The 9,559-nt window shown below is 47.2% G+C and overlaps 2 protein-coding genes across 6 annotated transcripts in view; one reads left to right on the top strand and one right to left on the bottom strand.

The window, feature by feature from the left end:
• Nucleotides 1–682, bottom strand: part of LOC102492216 (spermine synthase) — an 8,350-nt gene extending 7,668 nt beyond the window's left edge. Inside the window, exon 1 of the mRNA XM_006158962.3 lies at nt 567–682. The gene's annotated coding sequence lies outside the window, so the exon portion shown is untranslated. The remainder of the gene's footprint in view (nt 1–566) is intronic.
• A 56-nt stretch (nt 683–738) lies between these two features.
• Nucleotides 739–9,559, top strand: part of CNOT10 (CCR4-NOT transcription complex subunit 10) — a 92,028-nt gene continuing 83,207 nt past the window's right edge. For 2 of the 5 annotated variants that reach the window (XM_006158967.3, XM_027775951.1), the window contains exon 1: nt 739–990. In XM_006158967.3, coding sequence (XP_006159029.1) covers nt 969–990 — 22 coding nt within the window. In that variant the 5' untranslated portion in view covers nt 739–968. Of the gene's footprint in view, nt 991–6,268; nt 6,537–9,559 lie in introns of those variants that run through there. The other 3 variants (XM_006158965.3, XM_006158966.3, XM_006158964.3) reach the window with 2 other exon arrangements.

Raw genomic sequence — 9,559 nt, forward strand, 5'->3', positions numbered from 1 at the left:
TGTATAACCCTATAGCAAAAAAGAAAAAAGAAAAATCCCAATAGGGTAAACTATAGACGAGGAATACTATACAGGCACGCTAGATCCCATCTTTACACGTTTTCCTGCAAATGTAGAGCTATTCTGAAATTATTAATTTTTTTTTACCCGGCGTTTGCCCTAGGCCACGTGTGCTCACCCGAGAGCTGGAAAGTGAGAAATCACCTCCCACGGGGGGTGGCCACGCCGCAAGCCGTTCTCCTAGGATTTTGGGTACACACGTGCTCCGTGTGATTTTTTCAAGGCGCCAGTTCCGGAATTCCAACGGCGCTCAGCCATGTGGGAGTCCAGCAGCGTAACCACCATGCCACCTGCTGCCGCCCCACTTAAACTTTTATTTTTTTTTTGCAGTTGTCGTTTGCTTTTTTTTTAACCGGGGACACCGCATCTGCGCCTCCCGCACAGGCTGTTCTGAGAATTCGATGAGTTACTACGAGCTAAATGCAAGACTCAGTGGTTAGCACATAAACGCAGGGTGTGGTTATTGTGATTTTTCATAAAAGAAGGACTAGAACTTCGGCACTTACAGACTTAATCCGCAACAAGCAGCCGCAGCAGCGCGCAGTTCCCTCGCGGTCTACCCAGCGCAGTTCAGGAGCTCCAGCCAGAGCACCTCCGGCAGGGAACGCGGGCGCGCCTCCGGGGGCGGGGCGAAAGGACGCCGGCGTGGGGCGGGGCGAAGCGACGCCGGCGTGGGCGGAGGTTGTGGCGTCGCCCGGGCTGAGACGCTGTTGCTGTTGCTAGACGACGTGAAGTAGCTCTCGTCACTTCCTCAGCCCGCTGTCTGCCCACTCCCCAGGCCGGAACTCCGCAGCCCAGAGCCGGGATAGGCACGGAGTTGTCTTCCGAGGTCCAGGACAGCGGCCAGCCCGGCGGCGGGAGTCGGGGCCACGCCACCTGCGGGGAAGAACCCGAGCCGAGGCGGGAAGATGGCTGCAGACAAACCTTCAGGTGAGGCGCCGCGCCCGCGCGATGAGGCCCGGGGCACGCGGGGCGCGCAGACCCTGCACGCGGAGCTGCCGGGCCCGGGAAGGGGGCTCGAGCGCGACTTCACTGTGGGCGTTCGTTCTCCCCCAGCCTCTGCCTCGGCTGGACTCTTGATTGAGCTCCGGGCTGGTAGTTTTCCTCTCAGGTGCACAGGAGCGGCTCCTGATCGCTTCTGCGCAGCTCTCGGTAACTCTGGTTTGGAAGCCTGAGTTTATTTTACCGCTTTACAGAATCTTCGACTTCCCAGTGGGAACGGCAGACCGAGGGGAGGTCACCTGGGTGCACACAGCTGCCTGATGTCCCAGGCTCAGGCTGGGATTCACCCGGGCTGTGTGGCCGCTTGAGGATGCCTCTGACCAGCAGCGTCCCGAGGAATGAACTTTGTGAAAAACCACTTAATAAAATAGGCATACAATCGTAGTGTCTCCGTGCTGGTCGGTGCTTTCCGAGATCTTTTGTTAGTAGTACCTTAAGATTCACAACTCTGTGTGATTTTCTTTATGGATTATCCCGCTGATTCCTAGTCTTCCCCCTTAAGACACGTTAAGAATTCTTTTTTGCCCACCTCTGGGACGTTCTAGCGAATGCCTCTTGTAAGAAATTAATGTTCTCTCTGGCATCCAGGTTTTATTGGAAGGAACGGCAGTGCTTAAAAGTAATCAATGCTTTTTTTTTTTTCTTTTTAAACAGCGAATTTAATTTTAAAAATAAGTAAATAAAATCTTAATGTACAGTAGATTATAGTAGGTCCTGATATCGTCAGTTGACAGATGAACTTCTATTTAAAATGAAAGTGAACATGGCTCAGCAGATGGACCAGAAGTTAGGCCAGCTGGAATCCACATTGCCGACTTTGCAGTTCAAGTCCGGGACCCAGTGGTCTGAAAAACACCCTGGTGCCTGTAGGTGTGCCAAGAATTCCAAGAGGAGAATGGAGGAGAAATTGTGGTGGAACCATACCCCCTCCCCCCGGGGGGGGGGTTGATTTTTCAGTCTCTCTCCAACGAATCCATGCGTCCTATAGCAAAAGAGAAAAAAAAAAGAAATTTGGGGGAAAAAGGCAAGCCAATCCTAATTACAAGTACCGATGAATAAAATCATTAGAAGATCTGTTTGATAAACTGGTAAGAAGAAAAACAACAACAAAAGAGGTTAGAAAAAAGTATTAGAATGCTATAGAATTTTTAAGTAGATAAGGAAGGCCTCTGGGTTATGTGAGCAGCAACCTTGAATGAAATGAGAAAGGGAGTCATAAGGAGCCATATGTGATGGGGAGAATGTTACAGGCATAAAGTGTGGCCTGTCCAAAGCTGAACAAGAGGACCATCCATTTATTTTTTAATTTGACCAGAGAGAGACAGAGGGTGAGAATGAGAGAGGGAGGAAGCGAAAAAGCAAGCCACCAGACTCAGGACTTGAACCCTGGTCAGCCATGTGCAAGTGTCCAGCGCCTTAACCACCACACCACCTGCTAGTCCTCTATGATCTTGTTTTTGTTTTAAATGACCCAGGTGAAGATTTAGGATCCTAGGTTTTGGTTCCCATTTAGATTCATCCTTATTGTACCACTTTGTATGTATGTGACCTTGGGCTTTTAAAAAATTTTTTGCTCTAGGGCACATCACATAGGGAGTGAGAGAGGGAGGGGTCAGCGGATGGTGTAATGGTTATGTCACTGGACTCACGTGGTTGACCGGAGTTCGAGTCCCAGACCCAGTGGCTTAAAACTTGCACTGGGTGCGTGTGCGTGCATGCCCAAAATCTCAAGAGGAGAATGGAGAAGGAATTGCTGTGCGGCCATCCCCCTGGGGGATGATTTCTCACTTTCTATCTCTCTGGCTCTCTGTCTCAACGGTGAGCATATGCACCCTGTAGCAAACATCTCTCTTTTAAAAACAAAACAGTACGTGAGAAAGCATTCCCCCAAGGGATGGCCATTCTATAATGCCGTCTCCATGGTCCTATAGGGATTCTGGGCACATGTGCCAGGTGTTTTTGGTTTGGTTTTGTTTTATAAGAGTTTTACCATAGGATACATAAACTCCCCAGAGACAGAGAGAAAGTGAGAGAGGTCATCCCCCAGGGTGGATGGCCATGCCACAGTCACTTCTCCAACAGTTCCCGCTCAGTATTTTGGGTATGCACACACATGTACCTAGCATGATTTTTCAAGCCACCAGGTCCAGGACTTAAACTATGGTTGACCATGTGGGAGTATGAGAGTCCAGTGCTGTAATTACTACACTACCTGCTGGCCCTCAGGAACTTTTTCAAGCTGCTGGCTCTGGGACTCGAACTATACAATTGGCCATGGGGAGTACAGCCACCTTAGCCACCACATCACCAGCTGGCCCGACCTTGGGTAAATTTCTAAGAAGCCTTCCCCCACACCCCAATCCTCAGCTTTGCTAGGTGAAGAATGAGAATAGTATCTATGTTACACGGCAGGTTAAGCATTAAATAAGATCATCTCAGGCCCTGATTCTTTTTTTAAAAAAAATATTAGTTTAATTTAATTTATTTGTTTACTTTTAATTTGACTAGAGAGAGAGGGAAAGTGAGAAAGCAAGCCAGGAGGTCCAGGACTCAAACCACAGTTGGCCATGTGAGAGTGTCCAGCGCCATAACCACCATGCCACCTGCGGCCCCTGATTCTTTTGAAAATATTAGCTAATGCTGCTTTGGTAGTGGTAGGGCAGAGAGGAGAGGCAAATGTGAAAACGTTTAAAGAGTAAAATTGGCAGACTTTGGTGACCAGTTGGGTACAGTAGATGAGTAGAAAGCCAGACTTTTTATAAAAGGTCTTTAAATGAACTCTAATTCATCTGAAAGACTGGAATTCTATAGCTTCCTAATTCACTTACTTCACTGGGTTGTAGCTTTTGAAGACGAACCAAGGTAAAGATATTTTTTAAAAATTTTATTCATTGTCATTATTTTATATTTTTAAAGTTGACCAGAGAGAGGAAATTGAGAAAGCAAGCTGCCAGGTCTGGGACTTGATCCATGGTCAGTCATGTGAAGTCCAGCCACCCTAACTACCAGGCTACCTGTTGGCCCCGGGTTTTTGTTTTTTGTTTTTATTTTCAGAGAGGGATTTTTGCCATAGGGCGCATGCGCTCGCTGGAGAACCAGAGAGAGCCAGAAAGGGAGAAATCACCCCCCACTCCCGGGAGAATCTGCAGTCCCTTCTCCATTTTCCTCTTGGGATTTTGGGCACACACGCCCAGCATGAGTTTTAAGCTTCCAGGACTCGAACGGACATGACCATTACACCATCTGCTAGTCCCAAGATGGCAGCATTTTTATTTAAAATTTTTCTTCACAGGGCCAGCAGGTAGCGTGGTGGTTAAGGCACTGCACTCTCACATGGCTGAGTACTGGACCTGGTGACTTGCTTTCTCACTTTCTTTTCTTTCTTTGGTGAGCACACATATGCTATAGCAAAATTTTAAAGTAATGGTGATAATAAATAAAATTAATCTTTTTTTATCTTGAGTTTTGTTTGTTTGTTTGTTTTTGTTTTTTTTTTTTTTTTTTTTTTTTTTTTTTTTGCGTTAGGTGCATGTGTTTGCCAGAGAGATAGAGACAGAAAGCAAGAAATTATCCCCCAGGGGCATGGCCAACCCACAATCCCTTCTCCACTCTTCTCTCAGGATTTCAGGCACATATGCACAAATGCCCAGTGTGAGTTTCAAACTCCTGGGTCTGGGACTTGAACTATAATCAACCACACGGGAGTCCAGCACTTCAGCCACCTTGCCACCTGCTGACCCCAATAAATCTTTCCTGAGAGAGATTTTTGTTACAGGATGTGTGCGCTCACCAGAGAAACAGAAATCGAGAAATCACCCCCAGGGAAATGGCCAAACTGCAATCCCTTCTCCATTCTCCTCTTGGGATTTTGGGCACTCACGTACATGTGCCCAGTGTGAGTTTTAAGCCGCTGTATCTGGGACTCGAATCACAGTCAAGAACATGGGAGTCCAGTGACGTAACCACTGCGCTGTCTGCTGGTCACCCCAATAAACAATTCTTTCTTCTTTTTTTTGGGAGAGGTTTTTGCTGTAGGGCGCATGCACTCTTCAGAAAGACAGAGAGACAGAAAGCAAGAAATCACCCCCCCCCAGGGGGGATGGCCACACTGCAATCCCTTTTCCTCCATTCTCCTCTCAGGATCTTGGGCATGCACACACATGTACCTGGCGTGAGTTTAAGCCACTGGGTCTGGGACGCGAACCGTGGTCGATTACATGGGAGTCCAGTGACATAGCCATTATGACAACTGCTGGTCCCAGCCCAATAAATAATTCTTAAGAGAGAAAGCTTACTTTCACAAAGGGATCCTCAACATTTTATGACTGTAGCTATTGTTTTCCTTAGCCTCTGCTTTATTTATTTATTTATCTATTTTTTAAAGTTAATTTCTTCTACTAGCAAGAGAAACAAACAGCAGCACAAACAGGCTTCCAATGCTCAGTCTATCTCATACCTCAGCCAGCCCTAGGTTACAGGCCTCACCATCCCCACTGTGCTCAGGGAGGTCCCCAGCTACGAACCCAGAACCTTCCCATGTGGGTCAGCCTTGCAGAGCATCACATTTTAGTACTTCACTACCATGCATCCCCTCCTTAGACCTTCTATATTACTTTTTTCTTTGAGAAAATTTTCTTTTCTTGAACATTATTCATACATACACGTGCGTTAGTATTTAGTAAGAGTAAGAGAGAAGGAGAATGCTGGGGGAATTTCCGAGTGTCTCACCACATCACAGTCATTCCTAGCCCCAGTGTTCTAGCTAGCTAGGACCACAGACGTTTGCTACTGTGCCTAGCTAGTCCGTTTAGATTGGGCCCAGGGGCCAGCAGGTGGTGTGGTTGGTAGGGCGCTGGACTCCCACATGCCCAAATGCGGTTCAAGTCCCAGACCTGGTGGCCTGCTTTCTCACTTTGTTTCTCTCTCTCCCCTCTCTCTGGTGAGTGCACATGCCCTATAGCAAATTTAAAAAGAATAATAATTAATAAAATTAAGTAAATAATTAAAAAGAAAAAAAAATAGATTGGACCAGGAATCCAAGCAGACCTACACAGCCCTAGCCATAGCGCAGCAGTATCCTCCTGCTTGCGCCAGTGGGGCGAGGCCATTGGAGCTGTATTTTGCCAGTCTGTGGTCATCCTCCAATCAGATTTGAGTTGTTGACCTTCTGTTTTGGAATGTCTGTGCTTTCAGTTAACTGTTTCCAGTTTTGAAAAAGCAGAGTGTTTCTTTCCTACTTGGCTCATACCTAAAGGCAATTATTTGCTTAGAAATGAAGTCCATTGGCTTGAAGAGTGTCAAGGCATGTACGTCAAAGAGCTCTGTACGCCTAGAAGGTCAGCCATGCTCCTTAGGCCAGACTAGAAGGAAGGTCAAGCTTATGGATGAGCGGTCATATACTCTTTCGATTGGCAATGGAGACTACTTTTGGACAAGTAAAGATACCTTGTGGAATTATGTGCAGAGTCTGTCTGGTAAGAAGTTAGTTATAAAGAATACATGTTTTTATAACATTTAAAAAACTAATTATGAAAGTTAATATCCGTTCCTTACAGAAAACCTGAAAAGTGTACAAATGTACAAAGAAAGTAAAAAGAGTAATCCTGGGCCAGCAAGGTTGCATGCTGGTTAAGGCAGCTGGATTCTATGTGGCCAGCTGCACAGTTGGAGGCCTGGACCCAGCAGCTTGAAAAACACACTCGCAGGGACCAGCAGATGTTGTAATGGTTATGTTGCTGGATTCCCACACAGTCAACTGAGGTTCAAATCCCGGACCTGGCAATAAAACACACCGGACACGTGTGTGTGCATGCCCAGGATTCTGAGAGGAGAATGGAGAAGAAGGGATTGTAGCACGACCATCCCCCTGGGGAGTGATTTCTCACTATCTGTCTGTCTGTCCGACAAGTGCACACACCCCGTAGCAAAAAAATCTCTCTTAAAAAAAAAATAAAACAAACAAACAAAAACACTGGCACGTGTACATGCATGCCCACAATCCCAAGAGGAGAATGGAAGAGAACGGACTATGGCATGGCCATCCCTCCAGGAGGTGCTTTCTCACTTTCCTTTCTCTCTTTCTTTCTCCAGTAAGTACACTCACCCTATTGCAAGCATTAAAAAAATAATGATCCTGTTGAAGTGCCTTTTTTTTTTTTTAAAAAAGAAAAAGTTCTTAGGACCGGCAGGTAGCATGGTGGTTAAGGCATTGGACACTCCCACATGGCCAACTATGGTTTGAGTCCTGGACCTTGTGACTTGTTTTCTTCCATTGTCTCTCTCTCTCTCTGGTCAAATTAAAATAAATTAAGGAATAAATAAAATTAAAAATATTTAAAAAAAAAGTTTGTTCTAAAGTAGGACAGTGTAGATAAAACAGTCATTGCATGGGCTAGCACTGGGGCACAGTGGTTAAGGGAGCTGGATCCCACATGGCTAATCACGACCCTGGCGGGATGGAGAAGTGGAGGAGAAGGGGTTGCAGCATGACCACGCCCCATGAGGGGATGCTTTCTCCTCCCTCTCTGTTTCTGGTGAGCACATACACCTGGTAAGCACAAAGAAAAGAAAATAACTAAGAATCCTCGGTCTTTCTGGCAAAGGGAATCAAGATAGGGATCTAACATTAACTTAGCATCTAATATTAACTTAAGAGCAATTAGTCCAGGGACCAGCCGATGGCATAATGGTTATGTCAGAGCAATTCGCCCGGGCCCCAGCCGATGGCATAATGGTTATGTCGTTGGACTCCCATGTAGTTGACCACAGTGTGAGTCCTTGACCTGGCAGCTTAAAATTCACACCAGCACATGTGCATGCCCAAAATCCTGAGAGGAGAGTAGAAGAGAAGGGATTGTGTCATGACTATCCCCCCTTGGGGGTGATTTCTTTCTTTCTGTCTCTTTCTCTCCAGTGAAAGCACATGCTCTATAGCCAAAATCTCTCATTTAAAAAAAAAAAAAAAAAAAAACAAGGAGAAACTGGACTGAAGATGTGACTGATTCCAGGACTTGTGCTCTTTTTTGAAGAGAGATTTTTGCTATAGGCATGTGCACTTGCTAGAGAGACAGAGAGACAGTGAGAAGTCACCCCCGGGGGGATAGCCATACCGCATTCCTTTCTTCATTCTCGTCTCGGGATTTTGGACACACATGCACATGGGCTTGGCTTAAGTTTCAAGCCTGATGGGTCCGGAACGCCATCCACAGTTGGCCTTGTGGGAATCCAGTGACGTAACCATCGCGCCATCTGCTGGCCCCAGACTTGTGCCTTTTTTTTTTTTTTTTTGAGAGGTTTTTCGCTATAGGGCGCGTGCGCTCGCCAGACAGAGAGAGACATAGAGACAGAAAGCGAGAAATCACCCCCCAGGGGGGGTGGCCACGCCGCAGTCCTTCCTCCTCCATTCTCCTCTCGGGATCTTGGGCACGCAAGCACATGCGCCCGGCGTGAGTTTTAAGCCACCGGATCCGGGACGCGAACCGCGGTCGACTACGTGGGAGTCCAGCGACATAGCCATTATGCTAACTGCTGGTTCCCCAGACTTGTGCTTTTTAAACTATACCATATTGCCTTCTTAAAAGAGGAAAGTTGGGGGGCTGGCAGGTGGTATGGTGGTTAAAGGCGCTGGACTCCCACATGGCTGACCACGGTTCGCATCCCAGACCTGGTGCCTGGTGACTTGTTTTCTCACTTTCTCTCTTTCTCTCTCTCGGTCTCACTTGGGTCAAAGTAAAAATAATAATAACGGGGACCAGCAGTTAGCGTAATGGCTATGTCGCTGGACTCCCAGTGGTCGACTGCGGTTCACGTCCTGGACCCGGTGGCTTAAAACTCTCGCCAGGCGCATGTGTGTGTGTGCCCAAGATCCTGAGAGGAGAATGGAGGAGAAGGGATTGTGGCGTGGCCATCTCCCCTGGGGGGTGATTTCTCGCTTTCTGTCTCTCTGTCTCTCTCTGTCTGGCGAGCGCACGCGCCCTATAGCAAAAACCTCTCAAAATAATAATAATAACGATAAATAAAATAAAGGAGTTTTTTTTTTTCTTTTTAAAGAGCAAAGTTGGAAATCTTCACTGGTGACTGACTTAGGCCTGGCCAAGGCTTCTCAAAGTCAGCACCACTGACAGCTGGCTCTTTGAGGCTCGTAGGCAGTTATCCAGAAATGCCATGGCGCAGCTGCAGTGGTCCGGGCAGTAGGGTGCCTCTGCAGTACTGGACTGAACGGGCGGCCCAGGTTCAGATCCAGAGTCATCCTACACAAGGCGTTTGTGTTCCTGTGATCCTGGCTGACAGAGTCTGGGGAAGAATTGTAACATAGTGAGGCTCTCCTGAATCTATCAGGTAGCATGGGAAGTTGAAGGTGCTGAATCCCATGTGGCCAGCTTCATGGTTTGATTCCCAGACCTGGCGGCTTAAGAATCACACCGAGCCCCTGTGAGCACATGCCCAAAATCTCAAGAGGAGTGTGGAGACAAGATGGGGGTGCTTTCTCACTTGCTCT

This window comes from Tupaia chinensis, unplaced genomic scaffold (assembly GCF_000334495.1).
Source record: "Tupaia chinensis unplaced genomic scaffold, TupChi_1.0 Scaffold000617_2, whole genome shotgun sequence".
Lineage (NCBI taxonomy): Eukaryota > Metazoa > Chordata > Mammalia > Scandentia > Tupaiidae > Tupaia > Tupaia belangeri.